This window comes from Mytilus trossulus, chromosome 12 (assembly GCF_036588685.1).
Source record: "Mytilus trossulus isolate FHL-02 chromosome 12, PNRI_Mtr1.1.1.hap1, whole genome shotgun sequence".
Lineage (NCBI taxonomy): Eukaryota > Metazoa > Mollusca > Bivalvia > Mytilida > Mytilidae > Mytilus > Mytilus trossulus.
Genome location: NC_086384.1, coordinates 27,951,302 through 27,974,412, shown reverse-complemented (window position 1 = coordinate 27,974,412; position 23,111 = coordinate 27,951,302). Strand labels below are relative to the sequence as shown.

At 32.4% G+C, this 23,111-nt stretch overlaps 1 protein-coding gene and 1 long non-coding RNA gene across 2 annotated transcripts in view; one reads left to right on the top strand and one right to left on the bottom strand.

Moving 5' to 3' along the window:
• Window positions 1–23,111, top strand: part of LOC134693091 (uncharacterized) — a 104,204-nt gene that overhangs the window by 39,871 nt on the left and 41,222 nt on the right. The gene's annotated exons all lie outside the window — the stretch shown is intronic.
• LOC134693486 (uncharacterized) lies at window positions 3,188–4,959 on the bottom strand. The gene is made up of 3 exons (XM_063554321.1): window positions 4,656–4,959; window positions 3,841–4,016; window positions 3,188–3,433 (listed from the first exon to the last, which is right to left on the bottom strand). Exons 1-3 carry the CDS (start codon window positions 4,780–4,782, stop codon window positions 3,188–3,190), a joined length of 549 nt encoding a protein of 182 aa, XP_063410391.1. The 5' UTR covers window positions 4,783–4,959.

The window sequence follows — 23,111 nt, the reverse complement described above, 5'->3', positions numbered from 1 at the left end:
AGGAGTATATTTGAAGCGAAAAAAGAAGAAATTCTATGAATTTTGCTACATGTAGGCTACGGCAATCTTGAGTCTTTCAAGTATTTTATCACTCGGTTAGCACTTTTGATCCTGGTCTTGGATGGTAGTTGTTCATTCAGCAGCTCTGTTTGCTCCACAGGGGTTTGTTACAATTTGCCGGGTTTATATATACACAAGAAACCCCCAAAAATCACAGTTTACATGTCATAGTGCCGTGCTAGACATATTAATAGAAGATAGAAGCATAGGCGGATCCAGGGACCTTGCCTTCCCTTTTCTTGAGAAAAAAAATTGTTGATTATATAGGGATTATCTGAAGCATGACTGGAGTTAACTCCCAGCACATTGTAACAAAAGCCCTCCCTGTGTTCCAAAGTTTTTGCAAAAAGAAAATATTTAGAAATAAAGAAAATCTAAGGTTGGGAATTCTGGAATAAAGTGGTAGGTATTACTACAAGGCCACTGTTAGAAATATTTTGGTTGAGACAGTGGGTATGTAGGTAGGTAGACATTTCCTTTTTTTCAACAAAAAGAAATTGAAGTATCAGATGTTTATTAGTCTTCCTGCATATCTGATTAAATAAAGAAACTTCTTCAAATCAAGACAATAAAAGATTTTGATTAGGCAGCTATTTTCTGGGTAGGTAGGGTTAGGGAAAATGTATCCATACCATTAGGAATCCATTAAACTTCCATTATAAAAAGGTAAATGGTAAATATTAACAAACCTCTGTGATACCTGTATATTAAACAGCATAACCCTTTGTCAGAGGGAAAGCCTCTCATAGCTTGTTGGGGTTGTTCCTTACCTTATAAAAGTTCCTACTACATGTACCAAATGAGAAAAATATATTGCTTTGATGCTATATAGCAAGCATTCTACAGTACATAGACACCTACATGTATATAAAATAATTCTTTCAAATTCTGAATCTTGCAGTAAAACACATGACAATGATTTTATTACTCTACTTTTATTCTTGCTTTTTGACCCCTTCTCTAATGTATCATATAATCTTGACTTTTACTGCACATTAACCAATTTCAATGATTTAATATACATGATTGGGGACTGGGTTTAAGCTAACAGATACCTTGGTAGATGTTACACCCAAATTATGTCCTGATACTCTTGGCATTAACAATAATTGATATTGGAGTTGTGTGCATTAAACCAGTGATGAATGTATGTACTGTTTATAATCAATTGTAGAAGTATAATTGAGGCCAATAGGTTCAAAGGGGAATAACTTCTAGAAAAAGAATTAAATCACAATTTCCTGTTGATATGCACATCTATAAATTTTCATGAAGTTCTCCTACAAGTGTGTTTTCAGAGGAGTTGTGATGACAAGTTGTTGAAGACCAGGACTGACAGACAGACAGACAAATGCATGGGTCAAAAACATTATCTCCTCTGCCAGTTCATTGTGTGGGGTCATGAAATAATTGTCATTGTAAGAGGTAATAATACTGAACTTTCTTATGCATCAATACAACCATTTAATCAAGCACAGACATGATGTTCATGTATCCAGTTTGAGATGCATTTAACCCATTAAAATGTATTTGCAATACAACTGTTATTACTGTTTTCTTTTTGTTGATGGCAGATTTTTATTTGTAACTGAAGTATTTTATTCAGATTTTTGTGTTTTGGAATGCTGTCCAATTGACTCATACCAGATACATTTGTATTGCTTAAATCTCAAATCTTAGGTAAAAAGTTAAATCAGTTTTATCTGAACATTACTGAAGTTATGAGTAGTATAAAGCAAAAGGCTTTTGGGGAATTTTTAAAAATGTAAACAATGTGAAGGACATTCATATTTCCATACTACTTGGCTAAAACTGATAAAAAGTATTCCTTATTTCTATTTTAATTGTTAACAACAATATGTTCATGATAGATTTAAAAAGACATACAAAATTTTCAAAACAACAATTTATAAAATTCATTGTATAAACCAGAGACATATATTATATGTCTCTGTTGTAACTAATACATGTACATGTATTTAATGCACACAAATTTGCATGTTCAATTAGAATCACTCCAATTCACTCATTGAAACATGAATCATTTTTTTTATCAGTTCTTAAGCATGTTTAGTCTTGTTAGTAAGTTCTTTTAAGTGAGGGTCTATTCCATTTGTGTGTATAATCTATGCAGGTTTGTAATGCTTGATAAACCTCCTATGATCAGGTTAACAAAATTGTGATCTGAAAATATAATAAAACCAGATGATCCGCAGGGCGCAGCTTTATACGACCGCAGAGGTTGAACCCTTAATGATTCAGGAAAGTATGGACACAACATTCAAGCTGGATTCAGCTCTGAATTTGGATTGTGATTAAATAGTTGACACAGCATAGGTTTCTGACACAGAATGAATGTGGTCTAATGAACTTAAAAAAACATGTTTGCCTTTGAGCAATTCACTATGCTGTTAAATGTTAAATATTAATCCTCTCAAAAAAAAGTTTGAAGAAATTTTCTTTTTATTTACAAAATCTGAAATGAGAAAAGTTTTTAGTTTTAAACATATTTGTTTATAGTGGATTGGGAAACAAGTTTTGCAACTTATATTAATCCCTTTCCACTTTGAGGGTGCGAGTGCTGCCTTGTAGCGGCATTAGCCTACTCTTTTTCGAAATCTACAAGGGTGTCTTTAACGTGCAAGAGATATGGCTCTCTCTTAACACGGTCAGCCATTTATCGTCCCTTCCGACGGACTATCATCGTTTCCTCAAGACCATACTCGCAAATGGTGTCGAGGGAGAGCCCAAAAATTGAGTTCCTGAATTTTTCATCCCGAACGGGAATCGAACCAGGAACCTTTGTGTTAGTAGTCCGATGCTCTAACCACTCCACCACGGCTCTCTCACATGTGTCAGTGTGTAACGAAAATTTATTGACAGATAATAGGAATAATATTCCTCCTATGCAAATTGGTGATTGTTATGGAAAAAGAGAGTTTATATACAGGAATTTGATTTCATTCACTTTCAATAAAGTCTTTGATCAGTTACTTTACTTTTTTGTTAATTTGTTGATCTTACACCCTTTGCTGTGAGGTATTACATTCATTTCGATATTCCTTATACTGTTATGACAATGTTTAATGTCTTTTAAAATGGAAATTATATTCATTATATTCTAAAATTAACTGTAAATCTTGGAGAATATGTGACTCAGCACAGTATCTCTATTTTGTTCTGAGCTGTGAGGTAGGTCATCTGCCACTATGCAAATCAACGCTTTAACAATCAGCAACAGCAACTCTTCATGTGCTTTGTAGTTAGACTTCACATTGCCATTTGCATTCATTCTCCTTAGAACAGTTTTCAAATGGAACAAAGTCCCACACTGTCCTAAGGATTCTTGCTTATAAAGCGCTTTATATGCTTTCTGAAAAAAAAATTATAGGCAGTGTACAAATACCTGAATTACTGTTCAAATTACATAGCTAACATACAGTTGATGGCTGCTATACATTATTTGATAAATTAAATTTATACACTTATGTTTTTTGTGCCTTAAAGAGATATGAAGATTTGTTCACCCAAGAATATTCACATTCCATCAGATTCCAAGTGAATTTGAATATGGTATATGTCTAAGCTGCATTACCCTGTGATTAAAAATAGAGATACAAATGGTTGTGTACATGTTCTCCCTTTCAAATTTCAGGGAATTTGATTTTAATTTCAAAATTTCTTAAAAACAATGTTTATGTAACATTCTTTTTAGGACTACCCAAAATCAGTATAGAAAGGGAAATATTAACTATTATATATATATATAAAAAAACATACGGCCAAAAGATCTTGCTTGACATGCCACAGTTCACATGTCACTGGAGCCAAATGTTGAAAGCGACACCTTGGTGTCAATGCTAACAGTCTTATATTTTTGGCATTTTGCAGCCTCTCCCTGGTCAGCATATCTCCACCCAAAACAACCCCATGCCTATCTAACATATCTGCATTACCTGTTAAAAAAATCTGATATTTTCTATTTCTCAATATTGATATACAAATGTATTTATTAAAACTTATTTTTCTGCACATTTTCAGGTTGCCGTTTGTAAATGTGTTACATATTTGTTTTTCCTTCATTTTTTTTTAATATAAATAAGACTTAGTTTTCTCTTTTGAATTTTGAAACATTTTATTTTGGGCCCTTTTAAGCTGACTATGCTGTACAGGCTTTGCTCATTGTTGGGGGGCCGTACAGTGACCTACAGTTGTTAATCTCTGTGTAATTTTGTTTTTTTATGGAGGGTTGTGTCATTTGAAATCATACCATATCAATTCTGATTAATATATTGTCTTGTATGTGATATAATTTCAGATCATTTATAGGTTTGGGATTGTGACGTCCATTTTCTCTGAATAAGAAACACAATTTCATATAATTTGATGCCAGCTGATGACATGCTTGATTTTATTGCTGTGCTAAAGACTTAATATTCCCCATTTCCATTCTCAATTTTATCGTATACTAATTTTATTTTAATGGATGTTTTAATTAGAAGATAAACTGATCATATATTAAAGAAAAATCAATTAAGCACAATTAAAAGAAAAGGTTTCCTGACTCTATTGTAAAACTATGATCAGGTAATTACCATATGCCTTTGTGTACAACTCTATTATTTGGTCCTCATAGTCACTCATGATATTTAAACAATCCTCATTTTTTGACTCATCTTTGAACATGATTTTTAATGTAAAAACCTGTTGTTTTTTTGACATACTGTCACTGTAACTTAAAAAAAGAAAGCATATACACTTTATATTAAATGCAAGAAACAGGATTTCTTGAATGAAGGAGAAGACATTGGTTCTAATACATTTAAATTGAAATGAGATTGATGATTTATCATATAACAGTAAGTACACCAAAGAGATTCAGGTATTATTATTATTATATTCCAGTTATCTAATATTTGATATGAAATTTTAGAAAAAACTGTTTTCACAATTTGAAACAGACAATCTGTACAGTATATCAAATATTTACTATTACTAGTGTAACTATTGACATCAATTTGTGTTTGGTAAATTCTAAAATGTGTAAAGAAATCATAAGGATATTTTTTGCAAAAGTTAAGAGTTAATATTGGTACAGATGTGGTATGTGTTGTGGTAATTTTCTGTTCAGCCACTCAAATTCCTCACTGTCGCACAGAAGACGCCCAATCAGTACTTTCTTCACATCAATCATTTTAACAGTTTCACATTGATTCAACACAAACATTTCTGCATCTATGTCTTGTAGTCTTACCTAAAAAAAAATGATTTTTTAAATTATTTTTTATCCATTAATTTATTAAATACTGAACTAAGGGAAATAATCCCTTCTATAATCATTTTTTAATAATTGTCTCCCCTAAATTTTCTCATTTCAATATTAAATTTTGCAATTTAAAGTTTGTCATGGAAGGAGTTAATAATCAGATGCACTCTAACATAATGAGACAGATTTTAGAGACACTTTACATATATTGAATTTGAAAATAAGTATGTAAAATTGGACAAAAAAATGACAGTTCACTAAAAGACTTGTTTTGATGAGCACAATTTCTTTTTAAATAAAATTATTCAGAACAATGACTTTCTCTACCTCAACAAGTACAATGTAAAAATAGTAATAAAGAAGCTGTTATAGATAATTCATTTCAGCTTCTTAGAAATATAATTTAAAAAAGAAATTGTATGAACAAATGATTTTCAACAAGTAACCATGGTAACATTAACACCAACAAAAACAGGACTAACTTCTGGCTTATTCTCAGAAAGACCTTCATAGCTTAGTCTGGCAAAAAATGCATTTGAAGCAAACCAGTGTATATCCTGGTTGCTATTTTCAGTGATCTGGTGGTTAGTTCTTATGTAGAAGTCTAGATTATCGCCAGTAATTTTCATTAGAGGGTTTGATCGAATTTCTTCAACTAACTGAATTTTAGAAGCACTGACAGCCTTGTCTAATATCCTTATTTTCCCAGAACGATGAAAGGCTCAATGACATCCTGTTTAATCTTCTAATGAACTGTGAAATAGAATACCAAAAAAAAAGAAAGGTATGAAAATATGGTTTGAAAATCAACACAATACATTACAATCCAAACTTTAAGTAAAGTTAGCAATATTGTATTTTTAACTTAAAAATGAAATATAAAATAAATGTTTTGTTAGTCTGAAAAAAATGAGTTATTGATCAAAGACAGTTCTATAGGCATGCAAGAAATAAGCATAAAAAGCAAAGCAATAGCTGTTGTATTTCTGTTAGTTTAAACACCAACACCATATAATATAAAAGCATGTTAATTCATGTTAAGCTATCTGTGAAATCATTCTTTAATATCTATTCCTGATCAATCTATTATATTTCATATTCCATTTTTTTGCAATGTGGCATTTAAATGAAAAGTGTGGGTTTTTTTTCTTTCAATTCATATCAGTTTAAAAATGGGCTATTGTCCTAAAAACCATGGCTTTTTTGTAAAATGTTAAAGAATGCTTTCACAAGTAAGTGTTAATAGCATAAATGGCATACATTTATTTGTCTGCAGCTGGATTCGAACCAACCTACAGCAAGTGTATTTCCCTTAGGTACAGACTTATATATAATGTACTTTGTTAGTAGTATAGAACATAAAGAGCATACATTGTAATTCAAGCAAAAAAGCAATTAGGAAAACAGGCCAAATGAATAAATGGAAGCAAAAACAAAACAATATAGCAATATGTGAGTTGCAAGGTATCAAATGGTCTTAATTTGCATTATGGTGGCTTGTACTTGATTAGCGGTTTGTATCTATAGCCTGCAATCCCAAGTATGTGAACACTATAATATTGGTTGTCTGCAAACGAAAAAAACAAATTAGTATTTTTGATGGTGTATTTCACTTCAGTGCTTCTCTTTATCTTTAGTTTGATTATACTAACCAGCTTTTTTTTTCAAGAAAAAGTAGAAATTGTGATGAATTGTTCATACCTCATCATTAGCATCTCCTTTCACAGCCAATAGAGTCAAAACTCTCTGAATAGCAGAATTTTTATTATTCCTGGAGAACATCAGGCATGAGTACACCACTGCTACACTTGTTATTTGTCTAACTGTAACTTTTTCCTTATTCTTTACACATACTGATATAAGTGTATCAAGCAAACTGGGACAGCTGAAGATATTTCAAAAGTAAATAATTAAGAAACACTAAGTACATACCGGTATATTTTAAGCAATAGAGGAAGATCTGTGCTATTTTAAAATTTCTTTTTTCCACTGAATTTTTTTTTGGTGTAAAGCATAGAAAAGCCACTCATTAACCAGTTATTACTGTCTATACCTGAAATATTATTTAAAGAAGCCTGTTTCAAGTCAGGAGACTTTAATAAGGGGTTGTCAGTTGGTATCATCAATAAATTTATGTCAAATGTACAGTATAAATCATTATTAAATGTATCTCTTTAGTTTTCTGCTTATTATGTACCACATGCAGTATGAATAATTATCAGTCTGATCGTTGTAAAAAGCTTTACAGTTAACTGTCACTGTTCACATATTATACATGTATATCAACATTTGGAGTTTCATTGACAATCATGCCACTTAACCTTAATCATTTGTATTGTATTAAATATGAAATGACTAAATGAGAGTGTTAATAATACCGCTCTTCATTTCGTGAATAATGACCATAAAAATATCTTGTTCACTCAGGTCTCTTTGGGTACTTATTCGTAATAAACTGGCATAGTCTTAATCTTTGTTACTAGTTATAGTCAACATATCTGTAATTGTTTTTGTACGATCAATGCATTCCTGTCCATCTTCTTCTTCCTCGTCTTCTTCTGTTAACAATTTACAAATAAACTCATGGTCATGGCCATTTGAAGGACTGCCATTTCTATGGTATTATGCATGGTCACTGAAAGACAGAAACAGTACATTTATAAATATTTACTGGTAGATAAATAAACCTTCAGTACTTTGTTGCATTAGGTATGATGAGTGATATTAAGAAAGGTATAATGTAAGTATTGTGAATCTTATGAATGAAACTTTTTAAGTTATGTAATATTTGTAATTCAAGTACTATTTTGGAGAAATTACTTAGTCTTTACTTAAAAATGTTAAACTGAAGTTGAAAAATGAAAATATTAAAATAATTTATAAATTGATTATGTCATTGTTATTATATGATATAGCTATTTCAGTAATCGGTCTTTTTACTCCAGATGCCCCCTTTAAATCATCTATTGGGATAGTTGTGTTGTAACTGCTTAAATAAAATGAATTGGTACAAGCAGCAGTTAATGAAAAATATAACCACATTCTGTTAAGTTTAAAACATTCAATAAGAGTTATAAAATATAAAATTTTTCATATTCATTATAAACTTAATCAAATCTAAAGTTGTTTGTTTGTCTAAAATAAATAGTGCTCTAATTTCAAGGTTATCATTTTATTGACAGCATACAGTCAAGCAATTAATTGTATAACTTGGCCTTCTGTAATAATTCATAGAATATTTTGTTTGTTAGGTGATGTCTAATGCACATGAACCACCTATAAACTATGCTTTCTACCTTTATAAATGAATTCACAAAACCAGACACAAATTAAATAGGCAAAACTAAGCACTTTTTAGTGTAAAAACTAATTTGAAACTTGTGTAAAGAGTTTTATTTTAAAACAAATTATGGTAAATCTAACATTATTATTAATGTAATTATTCATCTACTATCATGACTATCATATTTATTACTCAAATTTGTCCCTTCATAAACATGCACATGTAAATATGTCGTGATCATATCTTTTCCCTTTCACTTTCTAATCTTTGCTAGAAAACATATTAATACATGTATGTTGATACTGAGTACATCACTTACTCTGTTTTGTCAGTTGTACTTGCATCCCCTGCTGGACCAACTGTATGGGAAAATACTTGTGGTGGACTTTCTGGACATACTGTATTGGACACAACTGGTGGTAGTCTTTAAAAACAAATATATAAAATGACTGTCTCTTCAATTTACAATGTACAACATCGAAATGTTATTTTAATACATGTACATATAGAATTTTCGAATTTCGAGATATTTAATTTGTATAATAAATTCAGAACCTCAGGATTTCATGATTTAAAGCCCGGGATATTGGGATCAGGGCCCCTCCGCAGTGGCAGATCCAGAAATTTTCATACGCAGGGGCCCGTTGACTGCCTATGAGGGGCCCGCTCCGGTCATGCTTCAGTGATTCCCTATATAAGCAACCAATTATTTTCAAGAAAAGGGGGGGGGGAACCGGGCCCCCTAAATGTTCAGAACCTGGGGATTTCATGATTTTAAGCCCGGGATATTGGGATCAGGGCCCCTCCGCAGGGGCGGATCCAGAAATTTTCATACGCAGGGGCCCGTTGACTGCCTAAGACGGGCCCGCTCCGGTCTGGCTTCAGTGATTCCCTATATAAGCAACCAATTATTTTCCAGAAAAGGGGGGGGAACCGGGCCCCCTAAATGTTCAGAACCTGGGGATTTCATGATTTTAAGCCCGGGATATTGGGATCAGGGCCCCTCCGCAGGGGCGGATCCAGAAATTTTCATACGCAGGGGCCCGTTGACTGCCTAAGACGGGCCCGCTCAGGTCTGGCTTCAGTGATTCCCTATATAAGCAACCAATTATTTTCCAGAAAAGGGGGGGGAGGGACCGGGCCCCTAAATGTTCATAATATATACAGATAAGCGCTAAAAAAAAATTCAAGTGTCATTAAAATTAATAGAGAAAAACCAAAAAAAAAGGATTTTTTTGTAGAAAAAGGAGGAGCCGGGCTAGAAAAACAATTATCCTGTCCCAAATTACCTATGACTTTAGATACCTTTTATGAAATCCTCAAGTCACTTAATGTTTAACAAAAAAAAAGGAGAAGTGGTATGAATGCCAATGAGACCAAAATGACACCGAAATTAACATTTAAAGGTCACCTTACGACCTTCAACAATAAGCAAAAGCCGATACTGCAGTCTGATATAAAAGGCCCCGAAATGACAATGTAAAACAATTCAAATGAGAAAACTAACAGCCTTATTTATGTACAAAAAAAAAACGAAAAACAAATATCACTGAACCACTGAATTACAGGCTCCTGACTGGAATGTTCATAATACATGTACACTAAATGTGTGTTCATAATGAAATTAATAGAAAACAAAAAATGGGGATTTTGGAAATAAAGGAGGAGGGTTAAAAAGAAACATATTCCTGTCCCCAAGTACCTATGATTTTTGATATTTTTCCTATTCTCAAGTCATTAAATCTTTTACAAAATTCTTCCTACAACACTTTACATCCTTCCAAAGACGCTCTGAATGCCTGCGATTTTGCGGGTGTGTTCTAGTAACCTCTAATGGAAATGGAACTGGAAGTATAAATTAATAAACATAGCGATTTTTTTCAATTTTGCATCAATGTAAATTAGTTACCTTCTTTAAAACGATAATTTCCATACTTTTCTCAAGAACAGTATCTTAAATAAATAAACATTACTGTTAATTTCCTTTAGAGATTGGGAACAAAAAAGTACGCAAAAAAAGGTATGGCAGAGGTCATATTGAGTGTAGTGTTACAAAGTATTGAACGGAACGGATATGTGATCTCTGCGCTGGAGATTGATGGAGGGGACCAACCTATATTGAGTGTAAACTGGTCCGCCGTTCTAGGGGACCAACCTATATTGAGTGTAAACTGGTCCGCCGTTCTATTTTAAGCTTTGCACCGAAGTCAGTGTAGCGATAAGTGAACACAACACGGGTCCAGTTTATATTGAGTGTAGTGTTACAAAGTATTGAACGGAACGGATATGAGATCTCTACGTCAGAGATTGACTCTGGAAGGTTTTAGTCTCGATCATCCAGCCGCTTTATTTTTCAAAGTAGAGCGTCTGGATGACAAGTGATATAAAAATGATATTTATGACATTCGGAATAGTATCGGATTTTTTAGCTTGTATTTAAAGATAATGTCCAAGACGAATAACCAAGAAGTTGGTTATTGACTTCGGAAGAAATTATATTACGATAATACTATTGAAAAGCCCGAGTGTACCGATTGTTGTTTAAAGCTATTTATATTTTTCTGTGACGACATACAAGTCGTGGAAAACACCAGACAGCATGGCTTCCATCACCGCATAGGAAAATAACAGCACATCAAACTTTGGTAAGATATAATCATAATATAACAACACAAACTGTTACATAAATTTTAATACAACCTGAAACACTGAGTAGTTATATTCTTTCATGTATGTCCGTGCTACGCAAGCAGTTAATAATATAATAAATGGCAATTTTTGTATTGACTGGGACCACTCGAACAGTCGTGTGTACGCTATAAATACATTTTGTGGTTGATTTGTATTATCTTTAACTTTATAAATTTTATTGAAAGTGCTATGGAATATGAACTTCATCCAGGATTAGTTTGTTGTATCTGTCTGCAATGTATAATGGAGTACGCATTTTGATATGTGTAAAAAAAAAAGGGGGAGGAATGATGCGCAATGTGTACACATTTAAAAGAGGGAAAGCAATCCAAAACCATTAGCAGAAGAAAACCAAACAAAGTATATCTAGAAGATGCCAATTTGAACATATACCAAACGGTGTAAATGATTTGTGCTCGATTTTTTTTAAACAAATGCATTTAGCTTAAACAAACAAAGAAGAAGTGGGACACGTTGTTATAAAAAGTAGTTTAAATATACTGTTAGTAAACAAAGTCTGGACTGGTCAACTGGACAATACTTTTTTGCACTTTTAAAAGGCATTTTTTCCATACTAAAAAAAAATCATAAAAGAAATCATACAATGTTGTCGGTGAATATATACCAATTGGCTTTCTAAACCTTAAAATAAAAACATGGCATGAGGAAAACACTGAAAATTCGATTTTATGCAAAACAATAGATCCAGCATCAATGAAAGGAGGTCTCAATGAGGCAACAACCGATGACTGATCCCAGTGATATACATTACCAAAAGTAGACATCAACATAATTAAGAGGACATACTGTTGACTTAAACAAAAGTTGAGAATAAAAGTACCAAAAGGTCAACATTATAAAAATAAGAAGATGTGGTTTGAATACCAATGAAACAGTTATCCACCCCAAGTTCAAACAAGGTGGATGTGAGCACTTATAGGCAACGGTATGGCCTTCAATAATGATAACAGTTCATGCATGATTTTGATAGAGATTACAAACAGGGAATGTGTCAAAGAGACATCAACCCGACAAAAGAACAGGAAACAACCCAATGCTACCAATGGGTTGTGTCATCAACACAGCGAGATAATCTTGCATTCCGTAGCGGGATTCAGCTTGCACCAAGACATTTTAAAATGTTTATTTATATATGATGTTTTTTCCAAACATTTTGTTTTTCATATATGCTATGCTGGTGACCAAAAATTAATATGATTTTAACATTTACCTTCTTTTGTAGACAAACCAATGAAGATTTCTGGACACAGATATTATGTGTAAAATGTGAAGAATTAAAAAAAAATCTATAATACTTGAATTTTCATTGTATCATAAACAGCTCCAATTTTATAAGAAAAAAATATTCAAAGATTTGTTTTGAAATTATTTATACTGAAGCTGCCAGCAATCATTATAATCACAGTATAAACATTATACTGACAGCAACCATAAAGCGAAAAAAAGGTACACAGACAGTCATTAAGTAAATAAAACAAAAATCAAGAATCACATTGTTGTCAGATATGTCAGAGAAATTTAGCAAATCAACAATCATATAAGAAATTTAACAGTTTTCACGTTTGAATTTATCTCATTTACATGTCTGGCCCTTCTCAGTTATTTATATGGTATGGAGTTGTCTTAATATTGAAGGCCCAGCAGTGATTATATTTGCGAACATCCATGTCATTTGAACTTTGCTAGGTTGTTCTCATCAGCAATCATACCAATCTACTTATTTTATGTAAAGGTTCGCATGTACAGGAGAATTTCTGTGAAGCTGCCCTTAAATACATGATGGATATTGGAATCAAATTCGTATATAATATATTACGTGTGAACTCAGCATAATAGTTTGTAGTAGGAGAATACACTTTTCAGTTATTTTTTTTACAAGTTATGCAGTATGGGACAAATCCCATTCCATCTTTTCCATGTGATTGATTTATACATGTATTCAGAGAGTATTAAATTGGGTTTCATGAATGACTGGTTAACTTATGTATTTCCTCATGGACACGGAGACTGACAAAGTGGTATTGTGTGAACATTGATTGGTCCCTAAATGTTTTCTTCCCAAAAGGATTAGGCGATATAGATTATTGTGAAACATTCAGACTATTCTGTCGTTTGCAATTTTAAGATCAGTTAATTTTGTAAATAAAAAGTTGGCTCATTGTATGATCTCACTAATCTGCCAGTAATAAGTTGTTATGGAGGATTTTCTACATTGAAATCTCAGTATTTGTATGAGTTGTTTTTCTTTCCATAAACGTAACTTGATGTGTGCTTTTCGAGTTAGGTAAGTGCGTCAGATATCTGAAAGATTATATAAAAAGGAAAGCATAAATTATAACAAGGATTTACAGAAATAAGAATAACGAGACACAACTAAGAAAAAAGGGGGGAAAATAAAGAATACAGACTAATGTGGATACAATATAAATTGTTGGTTGCTTATAACGTCAAGTGGAAAATATTTCATAGAATAGAGAGTGTATGCTATAATACAAATATAGAAAAATGACATTTTATCGAGCATTTTATAGTATGAAGATAAGAGAATATTAAACGTGGTGTTTTATAATATAAAAATAGATTGATTTTGGGTTGCTTGGTTATCGTCTTGTGGTAAATATTGGTATTAAATGTTCAGGACTGAAAAAATGGCAATAAATATAAAGATGAGGTCCTAGATTATAGGCCGTTCGGGATACATGTCGGAGAAACTATAATTCACCAGAAAAATAGGGTATATTGTATGGCTTTATGTACAACGGTCCACCTATACGGATACCTGGGCTCTCTTAGCTCATAGCGGAGCGTGATACTACCTATACACAAACAGTGGCTGATCCAGACCTTGTTATAATGAGGGCACTCTACAGTCATGCTACATTGTTTCTTTATATAATCGACCAAATTTTTCCCACGAAAAAAAATTCTGTCTTAATTCTTAATTATTTTTTTTTACATGTGACACAAAATTCAGGAAAAATGACCACCGCTATAAATTACAGTTTTCGATCGTTCTTTTAAATTTGCCCATCTGCAAGTTGGGCAAAATAGGGTCAACTACAAAATGTCAGTTTTAATAATCACATAACTTTTATACATGTAACGTTACACTGTTTACTGTTTGCATTAATTGTTTTTAAATAGAATGGGGATACCGGAAGTGCTATTTATAGATATGTTCTATATTTAATTATTTGTTACGCCCCCTATAAATATCTGACCAGTCCGGTTAATCACCCCAGACGCTATATTTAAATATGCGTCTGGGTTATCGAGACTATGGAAGGTTTATGTTAAAAGGAATAAGGTAAAAGCAGTTTATGAATATTCATCGGTTTGCAGAATGCATTGTGGTTTATCGTGAAGAAGATAACATTGGGATAGCAATCCCGACAATCATATCAGCATGTTGCACAGTATTATTTATTAATAGATTATAACTTTCCGATAAATTATTAATTGTATTTTTCTAATGAAACTTACATGCGTACTGCTGCGTAACACAATTATAAAATAATGTTTTTCTTAAAAGCATAATAATAATTTTTCGAATTGTCTTTTATCTTTTTATTAATCACAGATAGAAAGTCGAGCACTGATTAACTTTTAAGAAAACACATATATCTGGAAGCAGTAAATGCTTTTTTCTTCTTAGACCTGTTGGGCTGAAGTTTATTTCAAAATTTAGGAAAACGGCAGATGCTGATAAATCGGTTTCTTAAGATAAAAAAAAGCATGGTCGTGAAAGAAATTAGAACAGTTGATTGCGAATTGTAATATCATCCCAATTTTAACATATATTAATAAAAGTGTCTTAATAAGTTCATTTACGCAATGTCACGGTTCACTGACTAATAAAAATTATCGATTTAGAAAATATCAGATTATATATCCCCTGCATATGTATAAACCATGTACAAAAAAAAGAGTCACTCCGCCTGTTTACATGGCCCTCAGATCCCTACATTCTTAATGTTCTTCTCTTGAAGTATTGTATAAAAAGGAACAAACAGTGCTAAGAACATGAAGAAAGTGATTTAGGGTAAACGACTAGCTGTTAAATCAAAACATCGAGAGAAAAAAAAATATGCCCCCCTCCCCTTTCTCCCTCATTTATTCCCCTTGTCCAAAACACAGACACACAAATTCCCGTTTGAAGCTTATCCGCTACTAAAATTATGTATTGTGATCTATACTTATTTTTATATTAGTTTCTTGTGTACAATTTGGAAATTAGTATGGCGTTCAGTATCACTGAACTAGTATATATTTGTTTAGGGGCCAGCTGAAGGACGCCTCCGGTATGCGGGAATTTCTCGCTACATTGAAGACCTGTTGCTGACCTTAAGCTAGCTTCTGCTGTTGTTTTTTATTTGGTCGGGTTGTTGTCTCTTTGACACATTCCCCATTTCCATTCTCAATTTTATTGCTTAATACTGTATGTTGTCATGTTGGGTTTTGTTTATCTTCCTACCATTGTATTCAGATTTAAAACACTTTCTGCTGCTGTGTGCTCACAAGCATTTAAGATCGACTCGCTTACCATCTCCGCTTAATTTTGTGTTAAAAACTGATGAGTAAAATCCATCTATAGATTAAGCTATGTTTTAAAGGACCAGGTTTTCGCGACTTTCTCGAGTAGAAAAATAACGGGAATATAAATCGTCTCGAATATGTAAAATTTTCATTTCTTAACAAGCTACAAGTTAATGAGAAAATACCGACAGGAAATTGCTACGAAGTAGACATAATAGTAAATATAATTTAAAAAGAAAGCTAATTTCCTGATTCATAAAACAACACGGTATACTATTAGGTTAAATGTTTTATACATTAAATATTTTAGTTGTACAATGCAAAGATCGGCACTATGATAGGTCATATATAAACGAGGGAGAAAACGGATGGAACAAAGTAAGATAGAAAACGAAATGTATATCCACATCCAATAAAAGGGATCCACATCCAATAAAAAGGGATCGTATCTATATTGATAGACATATATATATATAAGGAAATACCCACTGGGTATTTGGCCACATCACGGACTTGAATATATATCCTCGTGGGATACAGTGCAGGCGATGAGGTGTTACAATAGCTCAGTATATATATACAACTTGTCTAAACATCAACCCAACAATGAAAGATCAGTGAATATGCTTTCACAAATGAAGCCCAGGTGGTCAAGTGGTCTAGCGGAATGGCTACAGTGCAGGCGATTTGGTGTCACGTTATCTCAGTAGCATGGGTTCGAATCCCTGCGAGGGAAGAACAAAATATTTGCGAAAGCAAATTTACAGATCTAACATTGTATGGTTAATGTTTAGACGAGTTATATATAGCTTAATTTATTTATTTCCCGTTCCGGAGGGAGATATGTAGATTTATTCACCCTAGAATATTCATATTTCACGAGGTCTTTGTCTGAGGGAAATGTGAATTTTCGAGAGTGATCAAATCTTTATATCTCTCAAAGTTTAAGGTCATCAACCTTTCTTTCATAGCCTCGGACCTCTTTTTATATTTAAACCAAATATGTCGTTAAATAAAATTAGATACCTTGCATTTTTTCCAATGCTCTTCAATTATTGTAACATATGGTCAAATCCTAGTATAGTAGTATAGAAGTGAAGTAGAGATATACAGTTCTTTGAATCAACTTCGATTTGTATCAACTTCGATTAAATACATCACAGTTCGATATAGGACATATATGACTGAGTAAGGCTTAAGCAAAAAGGGATGGAATAAAAGCAGATGTATACCACGGTGTGTAATGTTGTCCTGCGAGAGAACGTTCTGTGCCGATGATTCGGTCCTGACGATGCTGGTAATAAATGAAAAATGTAAACAAAGACGAAAATCATGATTTTTTACGTTTTCTCTCATAAAAATTGTGCGGAAAATATTGAGATTTTTCAATTTGTTTCTTATAGGTCATTGGCAAACTATTAAAAAGTTGACCCTCTAAACTGTTTCAGTATGCGAAACACAAAAGTGCTCATTTTCAGAAAATCAAAAACTGAAAAAATAAAACAACAAGAGTGCACACGCTGAAATGTCTCGCCTTCTTTACTAATCATTTTAAATGATTATGTCGATAGACCTAGATATAAAGCTTTCTTAAAACTGTGACATAAACTCAATATTAACCAAGAAAACAATACATTGATCAATGAACCATGAAAATGAGGTCAAGGTCAGATGAACCATGCCAGGCAGACATGTACAGCTAACAATTCTTTAATACAACAACTATAGTTGATTGATAGCTTATAAATTAAGAAAAACAGACCAAAACACAAACACTTAATACTTAGCATTGGACCGTGAAAATGAGGTCAAGGTCGAATAAAACCTGCGTCACAGACATATAGATCATTAAATATTTCCATACACCAAATAAAGTTGACCTAATTCCTAAAGTATTAGAAAAATAGACCAAAATTTAAAAACTTAACTTTGACCACTGAACCATGAAAATGCAGTCAAGGTCAGATGACCCCTGTCAGCTAGAGATGTACACCTTACAATCATTCTATACACCAAATACAGTGGACCTATTGCATATAGTATAAGAAAAACAGACCAAAACACAAAAACTTAACTATAACCACTGAACCATGGAAATGAAGTCAAGGTCAGATGACACCTGCCAGTTGGACATGTACACCTTACAGTCCTACCATACACCAAATATACTTGACCTATTGCTTATAGTATCTGAGATATGGACTTGACCACCAAAACTTAACCTTGTTCACTGATCCATAAAATGAGGTCGAGGTGGAGTGCAAACTGTCTGACGGGCATTAGGACCTTGCAAAGTACGCACATACCAAATATAGTTATCCAATTACTTATAATAAGAGAGAATTTAACATTACAAAAAATCTTAACTTTTTTTCAAGTAGCCATTGAACCATGAAAATGAGGTCAAGGACATTGGACATGTGACTGACGGAAAGTTGGTAACATGAGGCATCTCTATACAAAGTATGAAGCATCCAGGTCTTGTATCTTCTAAAATATAAAGCTTTTTAAGAAGTTAGCTAACGCCGCTAGATCACTATCCCTATGTCGAGCTTTCTGCAACAAAAGTTGCAGGATTGACAAAAATGCTCACAGAGTCCGCTTTATATACAGCAATCCACAAGACATAATTATTATGTGAAAAAACTATGGAATTTATTAAAATTTTACATTTTCTCAATTTATTCATGTCCTGATACTGTGCTGGTGGGTACTGATACGGTGCTGGTGATTTTGGATAAGAAGTTGGTCATATTTGAAACAAATGTTACAAAATCAATAAAATTGAGCAGATAATTGTTATCAATAGGATCTCTGTGACACCTATTTTTACCTTTGTGCATTAATTTGGCTGTTTAATATGTGTTTTCAAATTATCGTAACTTGTATTACATAAAAGGGCAACATGTTCCGTACAATATCAGATAACAATATAAATCTAAAATAAGAATAGATTAAGATATTAAATGCCTCTTAGATGCTTCAAAAATGATTAAAGCCCATGCCGCATAGTCATAAACATCATCACGGTTTGTTTGCGCTCCACATACCCCTCCCCACCTCCACCCAAACAACCCCTCCTCATTTCCTCCTTCATTGTTACAGTGGTATACATACAAAACAATTTATCACATCAAATAATAACAGAAAGTCACACATTATTGAACATATATAAAAATGTTGAAGGTCGTACGAAGACGTATGGTTGTTAACACATAGTTCCTTTGGTTTTTTTATTGAAATTTGTCCATTGACAAACATACCGCATCATCTTCTTCATATAAGTATTTTGTAATTTACAATGTATTTTGGTGATCATGCAAAAAGACCCGGCGTAATCCCGAAAATCGTTAACATAACTCTTATCTTAAAAGGGACAAGAGGGGTTCCGTTAACAGGTCAAGAAATAAGATTACAGTTAATTTTTTTTTTTAAATAAAAAAATAGGGGTATTTCTTTCTCTCGTGATAACAGTAAACAGATTACAACAATGTCAAGTTCAACAAAGCAGATAACAGTTTTATAGGTCAATAACAGTAAAGCATCAATGATCCTGAATATATGCCACTTTTAACTAACACATAAAGGCACAAAACCAGGAAATAGGAGAACAGAACCAGGACATCTTTAGGACAATTTCGTTTGGCGAACTTGCACGACTTTTGCAATTACAAATTGTTGTAATATTTATTCAATGGTACTAATGACGTGTTAGAGAAAAAGTTAAGCAACAAAACGGTTGTTTCATTGCCGTTCTGATACAATGTAAACAAACCCACCAGCACCTGACAGGACCAAATCACCAGCACAGAACGTTCTCTTGCAGGACAACCTTACCCACCGTGTATACACTAATTTTATACCAAGTCCTGTTAGTTAATGGAATTGAGATTGTTAAATCAGAGTAGCCTATTTCACAATCATGCGAATAGGAGTGAGCAAATATATGTAAATAAAGTAAAGCTGCATTTCGACAACTTATTAGGAAGGTATAGTAAATTTATATAAATATACAGAATGAAGCTAAATGTAGATATAAGAAAATTTGGCGTGAGTGCCAATGAGACAACTCTCCATCCAAGTCACAATTTGTAAAAGTGCATTATAAGGACATTATAGCATTTGAACAGATTTCACGTCCAGCAGCGAGTATAACATACAAATTAACATGATTAAGTACAACAGATGTGTATACATAAAGTTTGCTATGTACTAGACCATGATATACCTGTATTTGTTATTGTTGAGAGGTTGATACATATGAGAACCTATCTCGTTAACAAAACGAGTCATTCAAGATTGTATTTCCGAAATTTGTGTTTCATTGATTTGCCAACAAGTGGTCTATTTTATACAACAAACTTATCTTTGGTCAGTTTCATTTATGAATCGAGCCCCTACCTCTACATGAATACGATCAGTTGAAACTGTTACATTGCTTGTACTAGTGAAAATCAAAGAACAAAGGTAGTTGTTTTTCTGTTAAAAAAATCACCTCCTCCCTAAAGAAAAAGAGATGGAGTAAAGGCAGATGTATACAGTAAGTTATATCCAAGCCCCGTAAAATTGCCTTTTAAAATGAAGGAGTTTATAAAACAAGTGAAACTGCGAGCTACTGCTCACTGATGATACCCCGCTGCAAGTGGATAATATTAATAGTGTAAAAATATGCAAGTGTTCGGTAAACAGGAAGTTGTCGAGTGATGAATCTGAAAACGCATCACAAGGTATAGCTGACTTATATAAATCCTGAAACCAAATTTCAGAAATCCTTGTAATGTAGTTCCTGAGAAAAATGTGACGAAAATATTCATGGGACAGACGGACTGACTGACGGAAGGACAGACAGAGGTAAAACAGTATACCCCCCTTTTTTAAAGGTGTAATACCACCATTGATTTTCCCCTATTAGTCTTTGTTAAATTTGCACTTTTCAAAAAATTGTGAAGAATTTACCTTTGTTTCAAATAAAGAAATACTTGGCATGAGTAAAGTTTTATCCTGTCCAGTTCTATAGAAAAAGTTTCACATAACATTTCATTGCATATAAGAAAATAACCATCATTGGAAGTAAACCAATCAAATTTCTCCCCTTATTCTATCTGTGTACAAGGTTTAGTCACCATGTAACCTCAAGATTACAAAATTTTCTATAGAAATCACAAATAAAAAATAATGGTGTTTTGAAATACCCTAGACATATGTTTATGACACAGAAATAGTTATACTGCAATAAAATTTAGAATTAATTACCTACAAAGGTCAAATTCAAGGGAATACTTTTTTAGACCTACTTTCGTATGCAACCGGATGTGGCGTACCATGATTTGGTGGTATTACACCTAAAGCGGGGGTTTAACAAATTATCAATGAAATGAAAATAACTAGGGATGAATGAAGCAGAAAAAGTTTTGTAGATTTGTTAAGCTTTACTTACTTTGATTTGGATTAATTGAATCTTTAACAGGCTTTTCTTCCAATTTTCCACCTAAATCTATTGTGTCTGGAATCATTATATAAAAAAAATATGTGGTTAAATAATATTTCAATTTTATTTTTATTTGATGTCTGGTTAATAATGATATCACTTTTTTAAGGAGTGTTTTCAGCTCTTCTGTGATTTTTTTTATTGACTTCTAACAACAAATTAAATTGCTGGTTGTAATAACAATTTTGAAATAAATGAAAACAAAATATATATTTTATAATTTATATTTTTTTCTTAAATAGGATAAAAACAATTTCCATTTTCAATTAAATTTAAATTGCAGAAGATAAAACATTACCGCATAAAACAATTACTAAGTTTAGTATGTTGATATATAACAAGTTATCTGGAAAAAAAATAAGAATGTTTGACAAACAACTGATACATCACAAAAGGTTAAAAGGGTCTGCTTTTCAAATCCAGAATTCATGTATATAAAGTTTTGGTATACCAATTGTACTTTGATACCCCTTTCCCTCATTTCAAAACTGATCTCAATTTAAATTTCTAATGAAGTTTGCAACAATAACTACTCATTTAAATACATCATAAAATATTAATATGTAAAAAAAGTGCTTGTTATTTCTGAATGGTAAAGATTGTTTTAATCTATCAGTTGGTAGTAAAAGTGAATATACATTGTATATTGTATAAAACAATGATTTAAGTTTATTCAACTAATATTCTGGACAAAGAAAGATAACTCCAATTGAAATCCAATTGGAATTTCTTGCTATTGAACAATATTGTGCAATTAGATATTTCTTGCTATTGTGCAATACTGTGCATTCTAATATGACGTTCTTCTTTAGCTTTGAATACAAAGCCAAGTTCTAATTCGAAAAGAACATGGGCTGCACGTGATTGAGTCACAATTGAAATTGCAACGTCAGATGAATTTTGAACAACACCAGAGATCAAAATGGACATTTTTTATGGTGTTGCTCGCTAGGAAATTAAATAAAAACATTCTAAAAGTAAGTTTAAATGTTTTTGTTCTTTTCTTATTGATAAACTGTTGATTTTTCTGTAACGTTTTTGTTCACCAAATCAAAATGGCGTCATTTCGAGGGTCTACTATAGGTCCGCTTCGAAGTACAAAACTTCAAAATATCCCTATAAGAATCGAAATAATTCTATCATGCCATGCTCTATGCTCATTTTAACATGGGTAGGCATTATATTTGTAAACATTTAATACCTCACTAACGCTCGGTATTAAGATATTAACAAATATAATGCCTACCCATGTTAAAATGAGCATAGAGCATGGCATGAAAGAATTATTTCTTAAATTGAAAATATTTGCTATTGCACAATACTGTACAATTGAAGATTTCTTGCTATTGCACAATACTGTGCAATTGAAAATTTCTTGCTATTGCACAATACTTAATATAATAATTTTGGATCCTGATTTGGACCAACTTGAAAACTGGGCCCATAATCAAAAATCTAAGTACATGTTTAGATTCAGCATATCAAAGAGGCCCAAGAATTCAATTTTTCTTAAAATCAAACTTAGTTTAATTTTGGACCTTTTGGACTTTAATGTAGACCAATTTGAAAACAGGACCAAAAATGAACAATCTACATACACAGTTAGATTTGGCATATTAAAGAACCCCCATTTATTCAATTTTTGATGAAATCAAACAAAGATTAATTTTGGACCCCGATTTGGACCAACTTGAAAACTGGGCCAATAATCAAGAATCTAAGTACATTTTTAGATTCAACATATCAAAGAACCCAACCGATTCATT